The sequence below is a fragment of the Oncorhynchus tshawytscha genome, linkage group LG15 (genome assembly GCF_018296145.1).
Source record: "Oncorhynchus tshawytscha isolate Ot180627B linkage group LG15, Otsh_v2.0, whole genome shotgun sequence".
Lineage (NCBI taxonomy): Eukaryota > Metazoa > Chordata > Actinopteri > Salmoniformes > Salmonidae > Oncorhynchus > Oncorhynchus tshawytscha.
Genome location: NC_056443.1, coordinates 39,619,401 through 39,646,342, shown reverse-complemented (window position 1 = coordinate 39,646,342; position 26,942 = coordinate 39,619,401). Strand labels below are relative to the sequence as shown.

The following is a 26,942-nucleotide window of genomic DNA, read 5'->3' as shown; positions in this document are numbered from 1 at the left end:
GTGTAGAGACAGATTAATAACCCTATGGAATGGGACATCACTAGTGTAGGGACAGATAAATAACACTATGGAATGGGACATGACTAGTGTAGTTAGAGATAAATAACCCTATGGAATGGGGCATCACTAGTGTAGTTAGAGATAAATAACCCTATGGAATGGGACATCACTAGTGTAGTTAGAGATAAATAACCCTATGGAATGGGACATCACTAGTGTAGTTAGAGATAAATAACCCTATGGAATGGGACATCACTAGTGTAGTTAGAGATAAATAACCCTATGGAATGGGACATCACTAGTGTAGGGACAGATAAATTACCCTATGTAATGGGACATCACTAGTGTAGTTAGAGATAAATAACCCTATGGAATGGGACATCACTAGTGTAGGGACAGATTAATAACCCTATGGAATGGGACATCACTAGTGTAGAGACAGATTAATAACCCTATTGAATGGGACATCACTAGTGTAGGGACAGATTAATAACCCTATGGAATGGAACATCACTGGTGTAGAGACAGATTAATAACCCTATGGAATGGGACATCACTAGTGTAGGGACAGATTAATAACCCTATGGAATGGGACATCACTAGTGTAGGGACAGATAAATAACACTATGGAATGGGACATCACTAGTGTAGAGACAGATTAATAACCATATGGAATGGGACATCACTGGTGTAGTTAGAGATAAATAACCCTATGGAATGGGACATCACTAGTGTAGGGACAGATTAATAACCATATGGAATGGGACATCACTAGTGTAGTTAGAGATAAATAACCCTATGGAATGGGACATCACTAGTGTAGTTAGAGATAAATAACCCTATGGAATGGGACATCACTGGTGTAGTTAGAGATAAATAACCCTATGAAATGGGACATCACTAGTGTAGTTAGAGATAAATAACCCTATGGAATGGGACATCACTAGTGTAGGGACAGATAAATAACACTATGGAATGGGACATCACTAGTGTAGTTAGAGATAAATAACCCTATGGAATGGGACATCACTAGTGTAGTTAGAGATAAATAACCCTATGGAATGGGACATCACTAGTGTAGTTAGAGATAAATAACCCTATGGAATGGGACATCACTAGTGTAGTTAGAGATAAATAATCCTATGGAATGGGACATCACTAGTGTAGGGACAGATAAATTACCCTATGGAATGGGACATCACTAGTGTAGTTAGAGATAAATAACCCTATGGAATGGGACATCACTAGTGTAGGGACAGATTAATAACCCTATGGAATGGGACATCACTAGTGTAGAGACAGATTAATAACCCTATGGAATGGGACATCACTAGTGTAGGGACAGATTAATGACCCTATGGAATGGAACATCACTGGTGTAGAGACAGATTAATAACCCTATGGAATGGGACATCACTAGTGTAGGGACAGATTAATAACCCTATGGAATGGGACATCACTAGTGCAGAGACAAATTAATAACCATATGGAATGGGACATCACTGGTGTAGTTAGAGATAAATAACCCTATGGAATGGGACATGACTAGTGTAGTTAGAGATAAATTACCCTATGGAATGGGACATCACTAGTGTAGTGACAGATTAATAACCCTATGGAATGGGACATCACTAGTGTAGGGACAGATTAATAACCATATGGAATGGGACATCACTAGTGTAGTTAGAGAAAAATAACCCTATGGAATGGGACATCACTAGTGTAGTTAGAGATAAATAACCCTATGGAATGGGACATCACTAGTGTAGTTAGAGATTAATAACCCTATGGAATGGGACATCACTAGTGTAGTTAGAGATAAATAACCCTATGGAATGGGACATCACTAGTGTAGGGACAGATTAATAACCCTATGGAATGGGACATCACTAGTGTAGAGACAGATTAATAACAATATGGAATGGGACATCACTAGTGTAGGGACTGATTAATAACCCTATGGAATGGGACATCACTGGTGTAGAGACAGATTAATAACCCTATGGAATGGGACATCACTAGTGTAGGGACAGATTAAATACCCTATGGAATGGGACATCACTAGTGTAGGGACAGATAAATAACCCTATGGAATGGGACATCACTAGTGTAGTTAGAGATTAATAACCCTATGGAATGGGACATCACTAGTGTAGTTAGAGATAAATAACCCTATGGAATGGGACATCACTAGTGTAGTTAGAGATAAATAACCCTATGGAATGGGACATCACTAGTGTAGTTAGAGATAAATAACCCTATGGAATGGGACATCACTAGTGTAGTTAGAGATAAATAACCCTATGGAATGGGACATCACTACTGTAGGGTAAGATTAATAACCCTATGGAATGGGACATCACTAGTGTAGGGACAGATAAATAACCCTATGGAATGGGACATCACTAGTGTAGAGACAGATTAATAACCCTATGGAATGGGACATCACTAGTGTAGTTAGGACAGATTAATAACCCTATGGAATGGGACATCACTAGTGTAGGGACAGATAATAACCCTATGGAATGGGACATCACTAGTGTAGGGACAGATTAATAACCCTATGGAATGGGACATCACTAGTGTAGGGACAGATTAATAACCCTATGGAATGGGACATCACTAGTGTAGGGACAGATTAATAACCCTATGGAATGGGACATCACTAGTGTAGTTAGAGATAAATAACCCTATGGAATGGGACATCACTAGTGTAGTTAGAGATAAATAACCCTATGGAATGGGACATCACTAGTGTAGTTAGAGATTAATAACCCTATGGAATGGGACATGACTAGTGTAGTTAGAGATAAATTACCCTATGGAATGGGACATCACTAGTGTAATTAGAGATTAATAACCCTATGGAATGGGACATGACTAGTGTAGTTAGAGATTAATAACCCTATGGAATGGGACATCACTAGTGTAGGGACAGATTAATAACCATATGGAATGGGACATCACTAGTGTAGTTAGAGATAAATAACCCTATGGAATGGGACATCACTAGTGTAGGGACAGCTTAATAACCCTATGGAATGGGACATGACTAGTGTAGTTAGAGATAAATTACCCTATGGAATGGGACATCACTAGTGTAGTGACAGATTAATAACCCTATGGAATGGGACATGACTAGTGTAGTTAGAGATAAATAACCCTATGGAATGGGACATCACTAGTGTAGTGACAGATTAATAACCCTATGGAATGGGACATGACTAGTGTAGTTAGAGATAAATAACCCTATGGAATGGGACATCACTAGTGTATTTAGAGATTAATAAGCCTATGGAATGGGACATCACTAGTGTAGTGACAGATTAATAACCCTATGGAATGTGACATCACTAGTGTAGTTAGAGATAAATAACCCTATGGATTGGGACATCACTAGTGTAGGGACAGATAAATAACCCTATGGAATGGGACATCACTAGTGTAGAGACAAATTAATAACCCTATGGAATGGGACATCACTAGTGTAGTTAGAGATAAATAACCCTATGGAATGGGACATCACTAGTGTAGTTAGAGATAAATAACCCTATGGAATGGGACATCACTAGTGTAGTTAGAGATTAATAACCCTATGGAATGGGACATCACTAGTGTAGTTAGAGATAAATAACCCTATGGAATGGGACATCACTAGTGTAGTTAGAGATAAATAACCCTATGGAATGGGACATGACTAGTGTAGTTAGAGATTAATAACCCTATGGAATGGGACATCACTAGTGTAGGGACAGATTAATAACCCTATGGAATGGGACATCACTAGTGTAGTTAGAGATAAATAACCCTATGGAATGGGACATCACTAGTGTAGGGACAGATAAATAACACTATGGAATGGGACATCACTAGTGTAGTTAGAGATAAATAACCCTATGGAATGGGACATCACTAGTGTAGTTAGAGATAAAATAACCCTATGGAATGGGACATCACTAGTGTAGTTAGAGATAAATAACCTTCTGGAATGGGACATCACTAGTGTAGTTAGAGTTAAATAACCCTTTGGAATGGGACATCACTAGTGTAGGGACAGATTAATAACCCTTTGGAATGGGACATCACTAGTGTAGGGACAGATTAATAACCCTATGGAATGGGACATCACTAGTGTAGGGACAGATTAATAACCCTATGGAATGGGACATCACTAGTGTAGAGGACAGATTAATAACCCTATGGAATGGGACATCACTAGTGTAGGGACAGATTAATAACCCTATGGAATGACATCACTAGTGCAGAGACAAATTAATAACCCTATGGAATGGGACATCACTAGTGTAGTTAGAGATAAATAACCCTATGGAATGGGACATCACTAGTGTAGTTAGAGATAAATTACCCTATGGAATGGGACATCACTAGTGTAGTGACAGATAATAACCCTATGGAATGGGACATCACTAGTGTAGGGACAGATTAATAACCCTATGGAATGGGACATCACTAGTGTAGTTAGACATCACTAGTGTAGTTAGAGATAAATAACCCTATGGAATGGGACATCACTAGTGTAGTTACAGATTAATAACCCTATGGAATGGGACATCACTAGTGTAGTTAGAGATAAATAACCCTATGGAATGGGACATCACTAGTGTAGTGACAGATTAATAACCCTATGGAATGGGACATGACTAGTGTAGTTAGAGATAAATAACCCTATGGAATGGGACATCACTAGTGTATTTAGAGATTAATAAGCCTATGGAATGGGACATCACTAGTGTAGTGACAGATTAATAACCCTATGGAATGGACATCACTAGTGTAGTTAGAGATAAATAACCCTATGGAATGGGACATCACTAGTGTATTTAGAGATAAAACACTAACCAACACTAGTGGACAGATGGAATGGGACATCACTAGTGTAGGGACAGATTAATAACCCTATGGAATGGGACATCACTAGTGTAGTTAGAGATAAATAACCCTATGGAATGGGACATCACTAGTGTAGTTAGAGATTAATAACCCTATGGAATGGGACATCACTAGTGTAGTTAGAGATTAATAACCCTATGGAATGGGACATCACTAGTGTAGTTAGAGATAAATAACCCTATGGAATGGGACATCACTAGTGTAATTAGAGATTAATAACCCTATGGAATGGGACATCACTAGTGTAGTTAGAGATAAATAACCCTATGGAATGGGACATCACTAGTGTAGGGACAGATAAATAACCCTATGGAATGGGACATCACTAGTGTAGTTAGAGATAAATAACCCTATGGAATGGGACATCACTAGTGTAGGGACAGATAAATAACCTATGGAATGGGACATCACTAGTGTAGTTAGAGATAAATAACCCTATGGAATGGGACATCACTAGTGTAGTTAGAGATAAATAACCCTATGGAATGGGACATCACTAGTGTAGTTAGAGATAAATAACCCTATGGAATGGGACATCACTAGTGTAGTTAGAGATAAATAACCCTATGGAATGGGACATCACTAGTGTGGACAGATAAATTACCCTATGGAATGGGACATCACTAGTGTAGTTAGAGATAAATAACCCTATGGAATGGGACATCACTAGTGTAGGGACAGATTAATAACCCTATGGAATGGGACATCACTAGTGTAGAGACAGATTAATAACCCTATGGAATGGGACATCACTAGTGTAGGGACAGATTAATAACCCTATGGAATGGAACATCACTGGTGTAGAGACAGATTAATAACCCTATGGAATGGGACATCACTAGTGTAGGGACAGATTAATAACCCTATGGAATGGGACATCACTAGTGTAGGGACAGATTAATAACCCTATGGAATGGGACATCACTAGTGTAGTTAGAGATAAAATAACCCTATGGAATGGGACATCACTAGTGTAGTTAGAGATAAATAACCTTCTGGAATGGGACATCACTAGTGTAGTTAGAGTTAAATAACCCTTTGGAATGGGACATCACTAGTGTAGGGACAGATTAATAACCCTATGGAATGGGACATCACTAGTGTAGTTAGAGATTAAATAACCCTATGGAATGGGACATCACTAGTGTAGGGATAAATAACCCTATGGAATGGGACATCACTAGTGTAGTTACCCCTATGGAATGGGACATCACTAGTGTAGTTAGAGATAAATAACCCTATGGAATGGGACATCACTAGTGTAGGGACAGATTAATAACCCTATGGAATGGGACATCACTAGTGTAGGGACAGATTAATAACCCTATGGAATGGGACATCACTAGTGTAGGGACTGATTAATAACCCTATGGAATGGGACATCACTGGTGTAGAGACAGATTAATAACCCTATGGAATGGGACATCACTAGTGTAGGGACAGATTAAATACCCTATGGAATGGGACATCACTAGTGTAGGGACAGATAAATAACCCTATGGAATGGGACATCACTAGTGTAGTTAGAGATTAATAACCCTATGGAATGGGACATCACTAGTGTAGTTAGAGATAAATAACCCTATGGAATGGGACATCACTAGTGTAGTTAGAGATAAATAACCCTATGGAATGGGACATCACTAGTGTAGTTAGAGATAAATAACCCTATGGAATGGGACATCACTAGTGTAGTTAGAGATAAATAACCCTATGCAATGGGACATCACTACTGTTGGGTAAGATTAATAACCCTATGGAATGGGACATCACTAGTGTAGGGACAGATAAATAACCCTATGGAATGGGACATCACTAGTGTAGAGACAGATTAATAACCCTATGGAATGGGACATCACTAGTGTAGGGACAGATTAATAACCCTATGGAATGGGACATCACTAGTGTAGGGACAGATTAATAACCCTATGGAATGGGACATCACTAGTGTAGGGACAGATTAATAACACTATGGAATGGGACATCACTAGTGTAGGGACAGATTAATAACCCTATGGAATGGGACATCACTAGTGTAGGGACAGATTAATAACCCTATGGAATGGGACATCACTAGTGTAGTTAGAGATAAATAACCCTATGGAATGGGACATCACTAGTGTAGTTAGAGATAAATAACCCTATGGAATGGGACATCACTAGTGTAGTTAGAGATTAATAACCCTATGGAATGGGACATGACTAGTGTAGTTAGAGATAAATTACCCTATGGAATGGGACATCACTAGTGTAGTTAGAGATTAATAACCCTATGGAATGGGACATCACTAGTGTAGTTAGAGATAAATAACCCTATGGAATGGGACATCACTAGTGTAGGGACAGATTAATAACCCTATGGAATGGGACATCACTAGTGTAGTTAGAGATAAATAACCCTATGGAATGGGACATCACTAGTGTAGGGACAGCAATAACCCTATGGAATGGGACATGACTAGTGTATAGAGATAAATTACCCTATGGAATGGGACATCACTAGTGTAGTGACAGATTAATAACCCTATGTGGGACATGACTAGTGTAGTTAGATAAATAACCCTATGGAATGGGACATCACTAGTGTAGTGACAGATTAATAACCCTATGGAATGGGACATCACTAGTGTAGTTAGAGATAAATAACCCTATGGAATGGGACATCACTAGTGTAGTTAGAGTTAAATAACCCTTTGGAATGGGACATCACTAGTGTAGGGACAGATTAATAACCCTATGGAATGGGACATCACTAGTGTAGGGACAGATTAATAACCCTATGGAATGGGACATCACTAGTGTAGGGACAGATTAATAACCCTATGGAATGGGACATCACTAGTGTAGGGACAGATTAATAACCCTATGGAATGGGACATCACTAGTGTAGGGACAGATTAATAACCCTATGGAATGGGACATCACTAGTGTAGTTAGAGATAAAATAACCCTATGGAATGGGACATCACTAGTGTAGTTAGAGATAAATAACCCTATGGAATGGGACATCACTAGTGTAGTTAGAGATTAATAACCCTATGGAATGGGACATGACTAGTGTAGTTAGAGATAAATAACCCTATGGAATGGGACATCACTAGTGTAGTTAGAGATAAATAACCCTATGGAATGGGACATGACTAGTGTAGTTAGAGATTAATAACCCTATGGAATGGGACATCACTAGTGTAGGGACAGATTAATAACCATATGGAATGGGACATCACTAGTGTAGTTAGAGATAAATAACCCTATGGAATGGGACATCACTAGTGTAGGGACAGCTTAATAACCCTATGGAATGGGACATGACTAGTGTAGTTAGAGATAAATTACCCTATGGAATGGGACATCACTAGTGTAGTGACAGATTAATAACCCTATGGAATGGGACATGACTAGTGTAGTTAGAGATAAATAACCCTATGGAATGGGACATCACTAGTGTAGTGACAGAGTTAGAGATAAATAACCCTATGGAATGGGACATCACTAGTGTAGTTAGAGATAAATAACCCTATGGAATGGGACATCACTAGTGTAGTGACAGATTAATAACCCTATGGAATGTGACATCACTAGTGTAGTTAGAGATAAATAACCCTATGGATTGGGACATCACTAGTGTAGGGACAGATAAATAACCCTATGGAATGGGACATCACTAGTGTAGAGACAAATTAATAACCCTATGGAATGGGACATCACTAGTGTAGGGACAGATTAATAACCCTATGGAATGGGACATCACTAGTGTAGTTAGAGATAAAATAACCCTATGGAATGGGACATCACTAGTGTAGTTAGAGATAAATAACCCTAGGAATGGGACATACTAGTGTAAGAGATAAATAACCCTATGGAATGGGACATCACTAGTGTACCCTATCACTAGTGTAGGGACAGATTAATAACCCTATGGAATGGGACATCACTAGTGTAGGGACAGATTAATAACCCTATGGAATGGGACATCACTAGTGTAGGGACAGATTAAATAACCCTATGGAATGGGACATCACTAGTGTAGGGACAGATTAATAACCCTATGGAATGGGACATCACTAGTGTAGTTAGAGATAAAATAACCCTATGGAATGGGACATCACTAGTGTAGGGACAGATTAATAACCCTATGGAATGGGACATCACTAGTGTAGGGACAGATTAATAACCTATGGAATGGGACATCACTAGTGTACAGATTAATAACCCTATGGAATGGAACATCACTGGTGTAGAGACAGATAATAACCCTATGGAATGGGACATCACTAGTGTAGGGACAGATTAATAACCCTATGGAATGGGACATCACTAGTGTAGGGACAGATTAATAACCCTATGGAATGGGACATCACTAGTGTAGGGACAGATTAATAACCCTATGGAATGGGACATCACTAGTGTAGGGACAGATTAATAACCCTACATCACTAGTGTAGGGACAGATTAATAACCCTATGGAATGGGACATCACTAGTGTAGGGACAGATTAAATGGGACAACCCCTATGGAATGGGACATCACTAGTGTAGGGACAGATTAATAACCCTATGGAATGGGACATCACTAGTGTAGGGACAGATTAATAACCCTATGGAATGGGACATCACTTGTGCACATCAGAAACTGCCAGCTGATACCACACAAGTCATTGACAACGAGCCTTGAGTTTTTCACAATGCCTGTACATGTTGTCAGTAATATCTTTCAGTATATTTGTCATGCAACAAGTACATACTCTATTTTTGTTATAGTATATTTATTGGAACTTTCTCCGAATATTAGAACAAAATAATAAAAAAATATATATATAAAACATTTTTACGAACAAACTTAACAAAATTAAACACAAAAACTCAGTTTCAATTAATTAATTACGTCCAACACATGGAACGTACAGTGTAATCCTGAGTAAATCCTTGCAGCCAAATGGCTGATAAATCAGGTTCTAGATCATTTAGATAAGGTTCCCACACTTTGTAGAACTGATCTGTTTTAGAATGTAATGTACATGTCAGATATTCCAATGGCAAATAAATTCATTAAAAATCCTATAATGTGATTTTCTGGATTTGTTTTTCTCATTTTGCCTGTCATAGTTGAAGTGTACCTATGATGAAAATTACAGGCCTATCTTATCTTTTTAAGTGGAAGAACTTTAAGTGGAAGCACAATTGGCGGCTGACTAAATGAAGTGTACCTATGATGAAAATTACAGGCCTCTCTCATCAAATAAAAAAAAGTATTTAGTCAGCCACCAATTGTGTAATCAGCTTGGTTTGAAGAAATCAACTGTTGGAGCAATTATTAGGAAATGGAAGACATACAAGACCACTGATAATCTCCCTCGATCTGGGGCTCCATGCAAGATCTCACCCCGTGGGGTCAAAATGATCACAAGAACGGTGAGCAAAAATCCCAGAACCACACGGGGGGACCTAGTGAATGACCTGCAGAGAGATGGGACCAAAGTAACAAAGCCTACCATCAGTAACACACTACGCCGCCAAGGACTCAAATCCTGCAGTGCCTGACGTGTCCCCCTGCTTAAGCCAGTACATGTCCAAGTCCGTCTGAAGTTTGCTAGAGAGCATTTGGATGATCCAGAAGAAGATTGGGAGAATGTCATATGGTCAGATGAAACCAAAATATAACTTTTTGGTAAAAACTCAACTTGTCGTGTTTGGAGGACAAAGAATGCTGAGTTGCATCCAAAGAACACCATACCTACTGTGAAGCATGGGGGTGGAAACATCATGCTTTGGGGGCTGTTTTTCTGCAAAGGGACCAGGACGACTGATCCGTGTAAAGGAAAGAATGAATGGGGCCATGTATCGTGAGATTTTGAGTGAAAACCTCCTTCCATCAGCAAGGGCATTGAAGATGAAATGTGGCTGGGTCTTTCAGCATGACAATGATCCCAAACAGTGTGTGAAAACCTTGTGAAGACTTACAGAAAACGTTTGACATCTGTCATTGCCAACAAAGGGTATATAAAAAAGTATTGAGATAAACTTTTGTTATTGACCACCATAATTATTTTCCACCATAATTTGCAAATAATTCATTAAAAATCCTATAATGTGATTTTCTGGATTTTTTTCTCATTTTGTCTGTCATAGTTGAAGTGTACCTATGATGAAAATTACAGGCCTCTCTCATCTTTTTAAGTGGGAGAACTTGCACAATTGGTGGCTGACTAAATACTTTTTTGCCCCACTGTATGTGTGCTAAAATTTTTCCTTAAATTCTAGATAGACTACGAGCCCGGAGGGAGGAGAGAGACCACGAGCCTGGAGGGAGGAGGGAGACCACGAGCCTGGAGGGAGGAGGGAGGAGGGAGACCACGAGCCCGGAGGGAGGAGAGAGACCACGAGCCCGGAAGGAGGAGAGAGACCACGAGCCTGGAGGGAGGAGAGAGACCACGAGCCCGGAGGGAGGAGAGAGACCACGAGCCTGGAGGGAGGAGAGAGACCACGAGCCTGGAGGGAGGAGGGAGACCACGAGCCCGGAGGGAGGAGAGAGACCACGAGCCCGGAGGGAGGAGAGAGACCACGAGCCCGGAGGGAGGAGAGAGACCACGAGCCCGGAGGGAGGAGAGAGACCACGAGCCTGGAGGGAGGAGAGAGACCACGAGCCTGGAGGGAGGAGAGAGACCACGAGCCTGGAGGGAGACCACGAGAGAGACCACGAGCCTGGAGGGAGGAGAGAGACCACGAGCCCAGAGGGAGGAGAGAGACCACGAGCCCGGAGGGAGGAGAGAGACCACGAGCCCGGAGGGAGGAGAGAGACCACGAGCCCGGAGGGAGGAGAGAGACCACGAGCCCGGAGGGAGGAGAGAGACCACGAGCCTGGAGGGAGGAGAGAGACCACAAGCCCGGAGGGAGGAGAGAGACCACGAGCCCGGGGGAGGAGGGAGACCACAAGCCCGGAGGGAGGAGAGAGACCACGAGCCCAGAGGGTGGAGGGAGATCACGAGCCTGGAGGGGGAGGGAGACCACGAGCCTGGAGGGGAGGGAGACCATGAGCCCGGAGGGAGGAGGGAGACCACGAGCCCGAAGGGATGAGGGAGACCACGAGCCCGGAGGGGAGGAGCCCGGAGGGGGAGGGAGGCCACAAGCCCGGAGGGGGAGGGAGACCACGAGCCCGGAGGGGGAGGGAGACCACGAGCCTGGAGGGGGAGGGAGACCACGAACCCGGAGGGAGGAGGGTTAGTGTGTTCATACCTGTAGCTCGGCAGAGTGCTTGTTGAGCTGGGCGCTGAACTGCAGTGCAGTATGGGAGTAGGTAGTGATGCGTAGAGGCAGGATGTGGTCGTGAGCCAATCGCAGCACCATCAGACCAACCAGCTCTCCTAGGCTCCGCCCTACGACCCCCAGACGACCCCCCAGGACTTCCTGGAGTCGCCCGGAGGTGTCCAATGGGGTGTTGACAAACGGGTAGGGGCGGGAGTCCTGAAGAGACACACACACACACTAGTTGAATCATCACTGAAACATTGTAGCATTCAAGAGAAAGACCCTGGAGAAAGAAAAGCATGTAGAAAGAGGAGTGAGTTTGGAGGAGATGTAGAGGGAGAGGTGAGATAAGAGATAGAGGGAGAGGTGAGAGAAGAGGTAGAGGTGAGATAAGAGGTAGAGGTGAGATAAGAGGTAGAGGGAGAGGTGAGAGAAGAGGTAGAGGTGAGATAAGAGGTAGAGGTGAGATAAGAGGTAGATAGAGGTGAGATAAGAGGTAGAGGGAGAGGTGAGATAAGAGGGAGAGAGAAGAGGTGAGGGAGAGGTGAGATAAGAGGTAGAGGGAGAGGTGAGATAAGAGGTAGAGGGAGAGGTGAGAGGGAGAGGTGAGAAGAGGTAGGAGGTGAGGTGAGAGGGAGAGGTGAGATAGAGGTAGAGGGAGAGGGAGAGGTGAGAGAGGTAAGAGGAGGGAGATAAGAGGTAGAGGGAGAGGGAGAGGGGAGAGAAGAGGTAGAGGGAGAGGGAGATAAGAGGTAGAGGTGAGAGGTAAGAGAGGTAGAGGGAGAGGTGAGATAAAGAGGTAGAGGGAGAGAAGAGTGAGAGAGGTGAGAGGGTAGAGGGAGAGGTGAGAGAAGAGGGAGAGGGAGAGGTGAGATAAGAGGTAGAGAGGGAGAGGTGAGAGAAGAGGTAGAGGGAGAGGTGAGAGAAGAGGTAGAGGGGAGAGGTGAGAGGGAGAGAGGAGAGAGGTAGAGGTGAGATAAGAGGTAGAGAGGTGAGAGAAGAGATAGAGGGAGAGGTGAGATAAGAGGTAGAGGGAGATAAGGGAGGTGAGGAGAGGTGAGAGAGGTGAGATAAGAGGTAGAGGGAGAGGTGAGATAAGAGGTAGAGGGAGAGGTGAGAGAAGAGGTAGAGGTGAGAGGTAAGAGGTAGAGGTGAGATAAGAGGTAGAGGAGAGGTGAGATAAGAGGTAGAGGGAGAGGTGAGAGAAGAGGTAGAGGGAGAGGTGAGATAAGAGGAGGTAGAGGGAGAGGTGAGAGAAGAGGTAGAGGGAGAGGTGAGATAAGAGGTAGAGGGAGAGGGAGAGAGAGGTGAGAGAAAGAGAGGTGAGATAAGAGGCAGTAGAGGAGAAGGAGGAGGGAGAGGTGAGATAAGAGGTAGAGGTAGAGGTGAGATAAGAGGTAGAGGGAGAGGTGAGATAAGAGGTAGAGAAGAGGTGAGGGAGAGGTGAAGAGGTAGAGGGAGGGAGGTGAGATAAGAGAGAAGATAAGAGGTAGAGGTGAGATAAGAGGAGAGAGGTGAGAGAAGAGATAGAGGGTAGAGGTGAGATAAGAGAAGAGGAGAGGTGAGATAAGAGGTAGAGGTGAGATAAGAGGTAGAGGTGAGTTTAGATGAGAGAGTGAGATAAGAGGTAGAGGTGAGATAAGAGATAGAGGGAGAGGTGAGAGAAGAGGTAGAGGGATGAGAGGTAGAGAGAAGAGGTAGAGGGAGAGGTGAGATAAGAGGTAGAGAGGTGAAAGAGGTGACAGAGGAGCATTGCTTGCTGTTTGGGGTTTTGAGATAAGAGGTAGAGGGAGAGGTGAGAGAAGAGGTAGAGGGAGAGGGAGGAGGTGAGAGAAGAGGTAGAGGGAGAGGTGAGATAAGAGGTAGAGGGAGAGGAGAGGTGAGAGAAGAGGTAGAGGGAGAGGTGAGATAAGAGGTAGAGGGAGAGGGAGAGGTGAGAGAAGAGGTAGATAAGGGAGAGGTGAGATAAGAGGTAGAGGGTAGAGGTGAGAGAAGAGGTAGAGGGAGAAGGTGAGATAAGAGGTAGAGGAGAGGTGAGAGGTGAGAGAAGAGGTAGAGACAGAGGTAAGAGAGAGAGAGAAGGTAGGAGGGAGAGGTGAGAGAAGAGGTAGAGGTGAGATAAGAGGTAGAGGGAGAGGTGAGAGAGGTAGAGGGAGAGGTAGAGGGAGAGGGAGAGGTGAGATAAGAGGTAGAGGGAGGTAGAGGGAGAGGTGAGAGAAAGAGGTAGAGGGAGAGGTGAGATAAGAGTGTAGAGGGAGAGGTGAGAGAAGAGGTAGAGGAGAGGTGAGATAAGAGGTAGAGGGAGATAAGGTGAGAGAAGAGGAGGTAGAGGTGAGAGGTAGAGGGAGAGGTGAGATAAGAGGTGAGATAAGAGGAGAGGTGAGATAAGAGGTAGAGGGAGAGGTGAGATAAGAGGTAGAGGGAGAGGTGAGATAAGAGGTAGAGGGAGAGGTGAGAGAAGAGGTAGAGGGAGAGGTGAGAGGTAAGAGGAGGGAGAGGTGAGAGGGAGAGGTGAGAGGTGAGATAAGAGAGGGAGAGGTGAGAGGGAGAGGTAGAGGTAGAGAGAGGGAGAGGTAGAGAGGGTGAGGAGAAGAGGTAGAGGGGAGAGGTGAGATAGAGAAGAGGTAGAGGGAGGGTGAGAGAAGAGGTAGAGGGAGAGGTGAGAGAAGAGGTAGAGGAGGTAGAGGGAGAGAAGAGGTAGAGAAGAGGTAGAGGGAGAGGTGAGAGAAGAGGTAGAGGCAGTGAAAGGAGAGGTGAGATAAGAGGTAGAGGGAGAGGTGAGATAAGAGGTAGAGGGAGAGGTGAGATAAGAGGTAGAGGGAGAGGTAGAGAAGAGGTAGAGGGAGAGGTGGAGAAAGAGGTGAGATAAGAGGTAGAGGGAGAGGTGAGATAAGAGGTAGAGGGAGAGGTGAGATAAGAGGTAGAGAGAGGAGAGTGAGATAAGAGGTAGAGGGAGAGGTGAGATAAGAGGTAGAGGGAGAGGTGAGAGAGAAGAGAGTAGAGGGAGAGGTGAGAGAAGAGGTAGAGGGAGAGGTGAGATAAGAGGTAGAGGGAGGTGAGGTGAGAGAAGAGGTAGAGGTAGAGGTGAGATAAGAGGTAGAGGGAGAGGTGAGATAAGAGGTAGAGGGAGAGGTGAGATAAGAGGTAGAGGGAGAGGTGAGAGAAGAGGTAGAGGGAGAGGTGAGAGAAGAGGTAGAGGAGAGGTGAGAGAGGTAGAGAGGGTGAGAGGGAGAGGTGAGGTAGAGGTAGAAGAAGAGGTAGAGGGAGGAGGTAGAGGTAGAGGTGAGATAAGAGGTAGAGGGAGAGGTGAGATAAGAGGGGAGAGGTAGATAAGAGGAGAGGTGAGATGAGAGAGGTAGAGGAGAGGTGAGAGAGAGGAGTTTCTGTAGAGGGAGAGGAGAGGTGAGAGAAGAGGTAGAGAGAGGTGAGATAAGAGGTAGAGGGAGAGGAGGAGGTAGAGGAGGTGAAGAGGTAGAGGGAGAGGTGAGATAAGAGGTAGAGGGAGAGGTGAGAGAAGAGGTAGAGGTAGAGGTAGAGGTGAGATAAGAGGTAGAGGGAGAGGGTGAGATAAGAGGTAGAGGAGAGAGAGAGAAGAGGTAGAGGAGAGGAGAGAGGCAGAGAGGTGAGATAAGAGGTAGAGAGGTGAGATAAGAGGTAGAGGAGAGGTGAGATAAGAGGTAGGGGAGAGGTGAGATAAGAGGTAGAGGGAGAGGTGAGATAAGAGGTAGAAGAGGTGAGATAAGAGGTAGAGGGGGGAGAGGAGAGAAGAGGTAAAAGAGGTGAGATAGAGGGAGGGGTGAGATAAGAGGTAGAGGGAGAGGTGAGAGAAGAGGTGAGGGAGAGGTGAGAGAAGAGGTAGAGGGAGAGGTGAGATAAGAGAGAGGATAGAGGGAGGTAGAGGGAGAGGTAGAGGGAGAAGAGAGGTGAGGTAGAGGGAGAGGTAGAGATAAGAGGTAGAGGGAGAGGTGAGAGAAGAGGTAGAGGGGGGTGAGATAAGGTAGAGGGAGAGGTGAGATAAGAGGTAGAGGGAGAGAGAAGAGGTGAGAGAGGTAAGAAGAGGTAGAGGGAGAGGTGAGAGAGAGGTAGAGGTGAGAGAAGAGGTAGAGGGAGAGGTGAGATAAGAGGTAGAGGGAGAGGTGAGATAAGAGGTAGAGGGAGAGGTGAGATAAGAGGTAGAGGGAGAGGTGAGAGAAGAGGTAGAGGTGAGAGAGAGGCAGAGGGAGAGGTAGAGACAGAGAGGAGAGGTGAAGAGGTAGAGGGAGAGGTGAGATAAGAGGTAGAGGGAGAGGTGAGATAAGAGGTAGAGGGAGAGGTGAGATAAGAGGTAGAGGGAGAGGTGAGATAAGAGGAGAGGTGAGAGGAGAGAGGTGAGGAGAGAAGAGGTAGAGGTAGGAGAGGTGAGATAAGAGGTAGAGGGAGAGGTGAGAGAAGAGGTAGAGGCAGAGGAGAGGGAGATGTGGAGATGAGAGGTAGAGGGAGAGGTGAGAGAAGAGGTAGAGGAGAGGTGAGAGGGGAGAGGTGAGATAAGAGGTAGAGGGAGAGGTGAGATAAGAGGTAGAGGGAGAGGTGAGAGAAGAGGTAGAGGTGAGATAAGAGGTAGAGGATAGAGAGGAGGAGTAGAGGAGAGGTGAGAGAAGAGGTAGAGGAGAGGTGAGATAAGAGGTAGAGGAAGAGAAGAGAGGTAGAGGGAGAGGTGAGATAAGAGGTAGAGGGAGAGGTGAGATAAGAGGTGAGATAAGAGGTAGAGGGAGGTGAGATAAGAGGTAGAGGAGAGAGATAAGTGAGGGAGAGGTGAGAGAGGTAGAGGGAGAGGTGAGATAAGAGGTAGAGGGAGAGGTGAGAGAAGAGGGAGAGGGAGAGGTGAGAGAAGAGGTAGAGGGAGAGGTAGAGAGGTAGAGGTAGAGGTGAGAGAAGAAGAGGTAGAGGGAGATAAGAGGTAGAGGGAGAGGTAGAGGGTAGAGGGAGGGAGAGGTGAGAGAAGAGGTAGAGGGAGAGAGATAAGAGGTAGAGGTAGAGGTGAGATAAGAGGTAGAGGGAGAGGTGAGATAAGAGGTAGAGGGAGAGGTGAGATAAGAGGTAGAGGGAGAGGTGAGAGAAGAGGTAGAGAGGTGAGATAAGAGGAGAGGGAGAGGTGAGATAAGAGGTAGAGGGAGAGGGAGAGGTGAGATAAGAGGTAGAGGGAGAGGTGAGATAAGAGGTAGAGGTAGAGTGAGATAAGAGGTAGAGGGAGAGGTGAGATAAGAGGTAGAGGGAGAGGTGAGATAAGAGGTAGAGGGGGAGAGGTGAGATAAGAGAGATAAGAGGTAGAGGGAGAGGTGAGAGAAGAGGTAGAGGGAGAGGTGAGATAAGAGGTAGAGGGAGAGGTGAGAGAGAAGAGGTAGAGGTAGAGGTGAGATAAGAGGTAGAGGGAGAGGTGAGAGAAGAGGTAGAGGTAGAGGGAGAGAGGTGAGAAGAGGTAGAGGGAGAGAGTGAGAGAAGAGGTAGAGGTAGAGGTGAGATAAGAGGTAGAGGGAGAGGTGAGAGAAGAGGTAGAGGGAGGGAGGGTGAGATAAGAGGTAGGGGAGAGGTAGAGGAGAGGTAGAGAGAAGAGGAGAGTAGAGAGGGGGTGAGTTTAGAGGAGATAAGAGAGCAGAGGGAGAGGTAGAAAGAGATGAGTTTAGAGGGTAGAGGGAGAGGGGAGTTTAGAGGAGAGGTAGAGGGGAGAGGTGATGAGAGAAGAGCCAGGGGAGAGGGTGAGAGGAGAGGTGAGAGAGAGTTGAGAGGAGAGGGAAGTTGAGAGAGAAGACAGAAGAGGGGTGAGAGGAGAGGTAGAGAGAGCAGTGAAAGAGAGGTAGAAAGAGATGTGAGTTAAGAAGAGGTAGAGGGAGAGATGAGAGGCAGAGAAAGAGGTGAGTTTAGGAGGAGGGTAGAGGTGAGTTTAGAGGAGAGGTAGAGAGAGAGGTGAGAGGAGAGGTAGAGAGAGGTGAAAGAAGAGGTAGAGAGAGGTGAGTTTAGAGGTGCTTCTACACCTGCATTGCTTGCTGTTTGGGGTTTTAGGCTGGGTTTCTGTACAGCACTTTGAGATATCAGCTGATGTACGAAGGGCTATATAAATAAATTGATTTGATTTGATTTGAGGTAGAGAGAGGGGTGAGTTTAGAGGAAAGGTAGAGAGAGGGGTGAGTTTAGAGGAGAGGTAGAGAGAGGTGAGAGAGGTAAAAGGAGAGATATAGAGAGAGGTGAGTTTAGATGAGAGGTAGAGAGAGAGGTGAGTTTAGAGGAGAGGTAGAGAGAGGGTTGAGTTTAGAGGAGAAGTAGAGAGAGAGGTGAGAGGAGAGGTAGAGAGAGAGTTGAAAGCAGAGGTAAGAGGTGAGAGGGAGATAGGAGAGAGGTAGAGAAAGATGTGAGTTTAGATGAGAGGTAGAGGGAGAGGTGAGAGAAGAGGTAGAGGGAGAGGTGAGATAAGAGGTAGAGGGAGAGGAGAGAAGAGGTAGAGGTAGAGGGAGAGGTGAGAGAGGTAGAGGAGAGGTGAGAGAAGAGGTAGAGGGAGAGGTGAGATAAGAGGTAGAGGGAGAGGTGAGAGGTGAGAGAAGAGGTAGAGACAGAGGTGAGATAAGAGGTAGAGGGAGAGGGAGAGAAGAGGTAGAGGAAGAGGAGAGGTGAGAGAAGAGGTAGAGGGAGAGGTGAGATAAGAGGTAGAGGGAGAGGTGAGATAAGAGGTAGAGGGAGAGGTGAGATAAGAGGTAGAGGGAGAGGTGAGATAAGAGGTAGAGGGAGAGGTGAGATAAGAGGTAGAGGGAGAGGTGAGATAAGAGGTAGAGGGAGAGGTGAGATAAGAGGTAGAGGGAGAGGTGAGAGAAGAGGGAGAGGGAGAGGTGAGAGAAGAGGTAGAGGGAGAGGTGAGATAAGAGGTAGAGGGAGAGGTGAGATAAGAGGTAGAGGGAGAGGTGAGAGAAGAGGTAGAGGGAGAGGTGAGATAAGAGGTAGAGGGAGAGGTGAGAGAAGAGGTAGAGGTAGAGGTGAGATAAGAGTTAGAGGGAGAGGTGAGATAAGAGGTAGAGGGAGAGGGAGAGGAGAGAAGAGGGAGAGGAGAGGTGAGAGAAGAGGTAGAGGGAGAGGTGAGATAAGAGGTAGAGGGAGAGGTGAGATAAGAGGTAGATGGAGGGAGATAAGAGGTAGAGGGAGAGGTGAGAGAAGAGGTAGAGGGAGAGGTGAGATAAGAGGTAGAGGTAGAGGTGAGAGAAGAGGTAGAGGTAGAGGTGAGATAAGAGGTAGAGGGAGAGGTGAGATAAGAGGTAGAGGAGAGGGAGAGGTGAGAGAAGAGGTAGAGGAGAGGTGAGATAAGAGGTAGAGGTAGAGGTGAGATAAGAGGTAGAGGGAGAGGTGAGATAAGAGGTAGAGGGAGAGGTGAGATAAGAGGTAGAGGAGAGGTGAGAGAAGAGGTAGAGGTAGAGGTGAGATAAGAGGGTAGAGGGAGAGGTGAGATAAGAGGTAGAGGAGAGAGGGAGAGGTGAGAGAAGAGGCAGAGGGAGAGGTGAGATAAGAGAGAGGGAGAGGTGAGATAAGAGGTAGAGGGAGGGTGAGATAAGAGGTAGAGGGAGAGGTGAGATAAGAGGTAGAGGGAGAGGTGAGAGAAGAGGTAGAGGGAGAGGTGAGATAAGAGGAGAGGGAGGGGTGAGAGAAGAGGTAGAGGGAGAGGTGAGATAAGAGAAGAGGTAGAGGGAGAAGAGGGAGAGGGAGAGGTGAGAGAAGAGGTAGAGGTAGAGGGTGAGAAGAGGTAGAGAGGTAGAGGGAGAGGTGAGAGAAGAGGTAGAGGTAGGAGAGGTGAGATAAGAGGTAGAGGGAGAGGTGAGAGGAGAGGTAGAGAGAGTTGAGAGGAGAAGTAGAGAGAGGGGTGAGTTTAGAGGAGAGGTAGAGAGAGCAGTGAAAGGAGAGGTAGAAAGAGATGTGAGTTTAGATGAGAGGTAGAGAGAGGGGTGAGTTTAGAGGAGAGGTAGAGGGAGAGGTGATAGGAGAGGAGAGCCAGGGAGAGCGGTGAGAGGAGAGGTAGAGAGAGAGTTGAGAGGAGAGGTAGAGAGAGAGTTGAGAGGAGAAGTAGAGAGAGGGGTGAGTTTAGAGGAGAGGTAGAGAGAGCAGTGAAAGGAGAGGTAGAAAGAGATGTGAGTTTAGATGAGAGGTAGAGAGAGATGTGAGTTTAGATGAGAGGTAGAGAAAGAGGTGAGTTTAGAGGAGAGGTAGAGATGTGAGTTTAGAGGAGAGGTAGAGAGAGAGGTGAGAGGAGAGGTAGAGAGAGGTGAAAGAAGAGGTAAAGAGAGAGGTGAGTTTAGAGGTGCTTCTACACCTGCATTGCTTGCTGTTTGGGGTTTTAGGCTGGGTTTCTGTACAGCACTTTGAGATATCAGCTGATGTACGAAGGGCTATATAAATAAATTGATTTGATTTGATTTGAGGTAGAGAGAGGGGTGAGTTTAGAGGAAAGGTAGAGAGAGGGGTGAGTTTAGAGGAGAGGTAGAGAGAGGTGAGAGAGGTAAAAGGAGAGATATAGAGAGAGGTGAGTTTAGATGAGAGGTAGAGAGAGAGGTGAGTTTAGAGGAGAGGTAGAGAGAGGGTTGAGTTTAGAGGAGAAGTAGAGAGAGAGGTGAGAGGAGAGGTAGAGAGAGAGTTGAAAGCAGAGGTAGAGAGAGGTGAGAGGAGAGATAGAGAGAGAGGTAGAGAAAGATGTGAGTTTAGATGAGAGGTAGAGGGAGAGGTGAGAGAAGAGGTAGAGGGAGAGGTGAGATAAGAGGTAGAGGGAGAGGGAGAGAAGAGGTAGAGGTAGAGGGAGAGGTGAGATAAGAGGGAGGGAGAGTGAGAGAAGAGGTAGAGGAGAGGTGAGATAAGAGGTAGAGGGAGAGGTGAGAGGTGAGAGAAGAGGTAGAGACAGAGGTGAGATAAGAGGTAGAGGGAGAGGGAGAGAAGAGGTAGAGGAGAGAGGGAGAGGTGAGAGAAGAGGTAGAGGGAGAGGTGAGATAAGAGGTAGAGGGAGAGGTGAGATAAGAGGTAGAGAGGTGAGAGAAGAGGTAGAGGGAGAGAGATGAGGTAGAGGGAGAGGAGAGAGAGGTAGAGAGAGAGTGAGATAAGAGGTAGAGGGAGAGGTGAGATAAGAGGTAGAGGGAGAGGTGAGAGAAGAGGGAGAGGGAGAGGTGAGAGAAGAGGTAGAGGGAGAGGTGAGATAAGAGGTAGAGGGAGAGGTGAGATAAGAGGTAGAGGAGAGGTGAGAGAAGAGGTAGAGGGAGAGGTGAGATAAGAGGTAGAGGGAGAGGTGAGAGAAGAGGTAGAGGTAGAGGTGAGATAAGAGTTAGAGGGAGAGGTGAGATAAGAGGTAGAGGGGAGAGGTGAGAGAAGAGGGAGAGGGAGAGGTGAGAGAAGAGGTAGAGGGAGAGGTGAGATAAGAGGTAGAGGGAGAGGTGAGATAAGAGGTAGAGGGAGAGGTGAGATAAGAGGTAGAGGGAGAGGTGAGAGAAGAGGTAGAGGGAGAGGTGAGATAAGAGTGTAGAGAGGTGAGAGAAGAGGTGAGAGGTAGAGGTGAGATAAGAGGTAGAGGGAGAGGTGAGATAAGAGGTAGAGGGAGAGGTGAGATAAGAGGTAGAGGGAAGGGAGATAAGAGGTAGAGGGAGAGGTAGAGAGGTAGAGGTAGAGGAGAGGTGAGAGAAGAGGTAGAGGTAGAGGGAGAGAAGAGGTAGATAAGAGGTAGAGGGAGAGGTGAGAGAAGAGGTAGAGGGAGAGGTGAGATAAGAGGTAGAGGGAGGGTGAGAGAAGAGGTAGAGGTAGAGGGAGAGGTGAGATAAGAGGTAGAGGGAGAGGTGAGAGGAGAGGTAGAGAGAGAGTTGAGAGGAGAGGTAGAGAGAGGTGAGTTTAGAGGAGAGGGAGAGGAGAGTGAAAGGAGAGGGAGTAGAAAGAGATGTAGAGGTAGATGAGAGTTAGAGAGAGTGAGATTAGAGGTGAGAGGTAGAGGGAGAGGTGAGATAAGAGGTAGAGGGAGAGGTGAGATAAGAGGTAGAGGGAGAGGTGAGAGAAGAGGTAGAGGGAGAGGTGAGATAAGAGGTAGAGGGAGAGGTGAGATAAGAGGTAGAGGGAGAGGTGAGATAAGAGGTAGAGGGAGAGAGTGAGATAAGAGGTAGAGGGAGAGGTGAGAGAAGAGGGAGAGGGAGAGGTGAGAGAAGAGGTAGAGGGAGAGGTGAGATAAGAGGTAGAGGGAGAGGTGAGATAAGAGGTAGAGGAGAGGAGGTAGAGGTGAGAGAAGAGGTAGAGGGAGAGGTGAGATAAGAGGTAGAGGGAGAGGTGAGATAAGAGGTAGAGGAGAGGTGAGAGAAGAGGTAGAGGGAGAGGTGAGAGAAGAGGTAGAGGAGAGGTGAGATAAGAGGTAGAGGGAGAGGTGAGATAAGAGGTAGAGGGAGAGGTGAGATAAGAGGTAGAGGGAGAGGTGAGATAAGAGGTAGAGGAGAGGTGAGATAAGAGGTAGAGGGAGAGGTGAGATAAGAGGTAGAGGTAGAGGTGAGAGAAGAGGTAGAGGTAGAGGTGAGATAATAGGTAGAGGGAGAGGTGAGATAAGAGGTAGAGGGGAGAGGAGAGAGGTAGAGAGAGGTGAATAAGAGGTAGAGGGAGAGGTGAGATAAGAGGTAGAGGGAGAGGTGAGATAAGAGGTAGAGGGAGAGGTGAGATAAGAGGTAGAGGGAGAGGTGAGAGAAGAGGTAGAGGGAGAGGTGAGATAAGAGGTAGAGGGAGAGGTGAGATAAGAGGTAGAGGGAGAGGTGAGATAAGAGGTAGAGGGAGAGGGAGAGAAGAGGTAGAGGGAGAGCTGAGATAAGAGGTAGAGGTAGAGGTGAGATAAGAGGTAGAGGGAGAGGTGAGATAAGAGGTAGAGGAGAGGTGAGATGAAGAGGTAGAGGAGAGGTGAGAGAAGAGGTAGAGGGAGGTGAGATGAGAGGGAGAGGAAGAGGGAGAGGTAGAGAAGAGGTAGAGGGAGAGGTGAGATAAGGTAGAGAGAGGGGTGAGATAAGAGAAGAGGTAGAGAGAGGTGAGATAAGAGGTAGAGGGAGAGGTGAGATAAGAGGTAGAGGGAGAGAGGAAGAGGTAGAGGGAGAGGTGAGAGAAGAGGTAGAGGGAGAGGTGAGATAAGAGGTAGAGGGAGAGGTGAGATAAGAGGTAGAGGTAGAGGAGAGATAAGAGGTAGAGGGAGAGGGGAGAGGAGAGGTAGAGAGAGAGTGAGAGGAGAGAGAGAGGTGAGTTAGAGGAGAGGTAGAGAGAGCAGTGAAAGGAGAGGTAGAAAGAGATGTGGGAGTTTAGATGAGAGGTAGAGAGAGGGGTGAGTTTAGAGGAGAGGTAGAGGGAGAGGTGAGAGAAGAGGTAGAGGGAGAGGTGAGATAAGAGGTAGAGGTAGAGGTGAGAGAAGAGGTAGAGGGAGAGGTGAGATAAGAGGTAGAGGGAGAGGTGAGATAAGAGGTAGAGGGAGAGGGAGAGAGGTGAGAGAAGAGGTAGAGGGAGAGGTGAGATAAGAGGTAGAGGGAGAGGTGAGATAAGAGGTAGAGGGAGAGGTGAGATAAGAGGTAGAGGGAGAGGTGAGATAAGAGGTAGAGGGAGAGGTGAGAGAAGAGGTAGAGGGAGAGGTGAGATAAGAGGTAGAGGGAGAGGTGAGATAAGAGGTAGAGGGAGAGGGAGAGGTGAGAGAAGAGGTAGAGGGAGAGGTGAGATAAGAGGTAGAGGTAGAGGTGAGATAAGAGGTAGAGGGAGAGGTGAAGATAAGAGGTAGAGGAGAGGTGAGATAAGAGGTAGAGGGAGAGGTGAGAGAAGAGGTAGAGGAGAGGTGAGATAAGAGGGAGAGGAGGGGTGAGAGAAGAGGTAGAGGAGAGGTGAGATAAGAGAAGAGGTAGAGGGAGAGGTGAGATTAGAGGGAGAGGTGAGAGAAGAGGTAGAGGTAGAGGGAGAGAAGAGGTAGAGAAGAGGTAGAGGGAGAGGTGAGAGAAGAGGTAGAGGTAGAGGGAGAGGTGAGATAAGAGGTAGAGGGAGAGGTGAGAGGAGAGGTAGAGAGAGAGTTGAGAGGAGAAGTAGAGAGAGGGGTGAGTTTAGAGGAGAGGTAGAGAGAGAGGAAGGAGAGGAAAGAGATGTGAGTTTAGATGAGAGGTAGAGAGAGAGGTGAGTTTAGAGGAGAGGTAGAGGGAGAGGTGAGAGAAGAGCCAGGGAGAGGTGAGAGGAGAGAGAAGAGAGTTGAGAGGAGAGGTAGATAGGAGGAGGAGAAGTAGAGAGAGGGGTGAGTTTAGAGGAGAGGTAGAGAGAGTGAAAGGAGAGGTAGAAAGAGATGAGGTGAGATGAGAGGTAGAGAGAGAGTTTAGATGAGAGGTAGAGAAAGGGGAGTTTAGGGAGAGGTAGAGATGAGTTTAGAGGAGAGGTGAGAGAGAGGTGAGAGGAGAGGTGAGAGAGAGGTGAAAGAAGAGGTAAAGAGAGGAGAGTTTAGAGGTGCTTCTACACCTGCATTGATTAAGTTTGGGTTTTAGGGAGGGTTTCTGTACAGCACTTTGAGATATCAGCTGATGTACGAAGGGCTATATAAATAAATTGATTTGATTTGATTTGAGGTAGAGAGAGGGGTGAGTTTAGAGGAAAGGTAGAGAGAGGGGTGAGTTTAGAGGAGAGGTAGAGAGAGGTGAGAGAGGTAAAAGGAGAGATATAGAGAGAGGTGAGTTTAGATGAGAGGTAGAGAGAGAGGTGAGTTTAGAGGAGAGGTAGAGAGAGGGTTGAGTTTAGAGGAGAGGTAGAGAGAGAAGTGAGAGGAGAGGTAGAGAGAGAGTTGAAAGCAGAGGTAGAGAGAGGTGAGAGGAGAGATAGAGAGAGAGGTAGAGAAAATGAGTTTATGTGAGTTTAGATGAAGAGGTAGAGGAGAGGTGAGATAGAGGTAGAGGGAGAGGTGAGATAAGAGGTAGAGAGGAGAGGGAAGAGGTAGAGGGAGAGGGTGAGATAAGAGGTAGAGGGAGAGGTGAGAGAAGAGGTAGAGGGAGAGGTGAGATAAGAGGTAGAGGGAGAGGTGAGAGGTGAGAGAAGAGGTAGAGACAGAGGTGAGATAAGAGGTAGAGGAGAGGGAGAGAAGAGGTAGAGGAAGAGGGAGAGGTGAGAGAAGAGGTAGAGGGAGAGGTGAGATAAGAGGTAGAGGGAGAGGTGAGATAAGAGGTAGAGGGAGAGGTGAGATAAGAGGTAGAGGGAGAGGTGAGATAAGAGGTAGAGGGAGAGGTGAGAGAAGAGGTAGAGGTAGAGGTGAGATAAGAGGTAGAGGGAGAGGTGAGATAAGAGGTAGAGGGAGAGGGTGAGAGAAGAGGAGAGGGAGAGGTGAGAGAAGAGGTAGAGGGAGAGGTGAGATAAGAGGTAGAGGGAGAGGTGAGATAAGAGGTAGAGGGAGAGGTGAGAGAAGAGGTAGAGGGAGAGGTGAGATAAGAGGTAGAGGGAGAGGTGAGAGAAGAGGTAGAGGTAGAGGTGAGATAAGAGTTAGAGGGAGAGGTGAGATAAGAGGTAGAGGAGGGAGAGGTGAGAGAAGAGGAGAGGGAGAGGTGAGAGAAGAGGTAGAGGGAGAGGTGAGATAAGAGGTAGAGGGAGAGGTGAGATAAGAGGTAGATGGAGAGGTGAGATAAGAGGTAGAGGGAGAGGTGAGAGAAGAGGTAGAGGGAGAGGTGAGATAAGAGGTAGAGGGTAGAGGTGAGAGAAGAGGTAGAGGTAGAGGTGAGATAAGAGGTAGAGGGAGAGGTGAGATAAGAGGTAGAGGGAGAGGTGAGATAAGAGAAGAGGTAGAGGGAAGGGTGAGATAAGGGGGTAGAGGGAGAGGTGAGAGAAGAGTAGAGGAGAGGGAGAGGTGAGAGAAGAGGTAGAGGTAGAGGGAGAGAAGAGGTAGAGAAGAGGTAGAGGAGAGGAGAGGTGAGAGAAGAGGTAGAGGGAGAGGTGAGATAAGAGGTAGAGGGAGAGAGAAGAGGTAGAGGTGAGAGAAGAGGTAGAGGTAGAGGAGAGGAGAGGTGAGATAAGAGGTAGAGGGAGAGAGAGGAGAGGTAGAGAGAGAGGTGAGAGGAGAAGTAGAGAGAGGGGTGAGTTTAGAGGAGGAGAGGTAGAGAGAGCAGTGAAAAGGAGAGGTAGAAAGAGATGAGTGAGTTTAGATGATTGAGGCTTAGAGAGAGGGATGTGAGTTTAGAGGAGAGGTAGAGGGAGAGGTGAGATAAGAGGTAGAGGGAGAGGTGAGATAAGAGGTAGAGGAGAGGTGAGAGAAGAGGTAGAGGGAGAGGTGAGATAAGAGGTAGAGGGAGAGGTGAGATAAGAGGTAGAGGGAGAGGTGAGATAAGAGGTAGAGGGAGAGGTGAGATAAGAGGTAGAGGGAGAGGTGAGAGAGAGGGAGAGGGAGAGGAGAGAAGAGGTAGAGGGAGAGGTGAGATAAGAGGTAGAGGGAGAGGTGAGATAAGAGGTAGAGGGAGAGGGAGAGGTGAGAGAAGAGGTAGAGGGAGAGGTGAGATAAGAGGTAGAGGGAGAGGTGAGATAAGAGGTAGAGGAGAGGTGAGAGAAGAGGGAGAGGGAGAGGTGAGAGAAGAGGTAGAGGGAGAGGTGAGATAAGAGGTAGAGGGAGAGGTGAGATAAGAGGTAGATGGAGAGGTGAGATAAGAGGTAGAGGGAGAGGTGAGATAAGAGGTAGAGGGAGAGGTGAGAGAAGAGGTAGAGGGAGAGGTGAGATAAGAGGTAGAGGTAGAGGTGAGAGAAGAGGTAGAGGTAGAGGTGAGATAATAGGTAGAGGGAGAGGTGAGATAA

At 46.3% G+C, this 26,942-nt stretch overlaps 1 protein-coding gene across 1 annotated transcript in view; it reads right to left on the bottom strand.

Annotated features, from left to right (window-relative positions):
• Positions 1-26,942, bottom strand: part of tfr2 (transferrin receptor 2) — an 87,084-nt gene that overhangs the window by 5,171 nt on the left and 54,971 nt on the right. Inside the window, exon 16 of the mRNA XM_042298584.1 lies at positions 12,144-12,371. Coding sequence (XP_042154518.1) covers positions 12,144-12,371 — 228 coding nt within the window. The remainder of the gene's footprint in view (positions 1-12,143; positions 12,372-26,942) is intronic.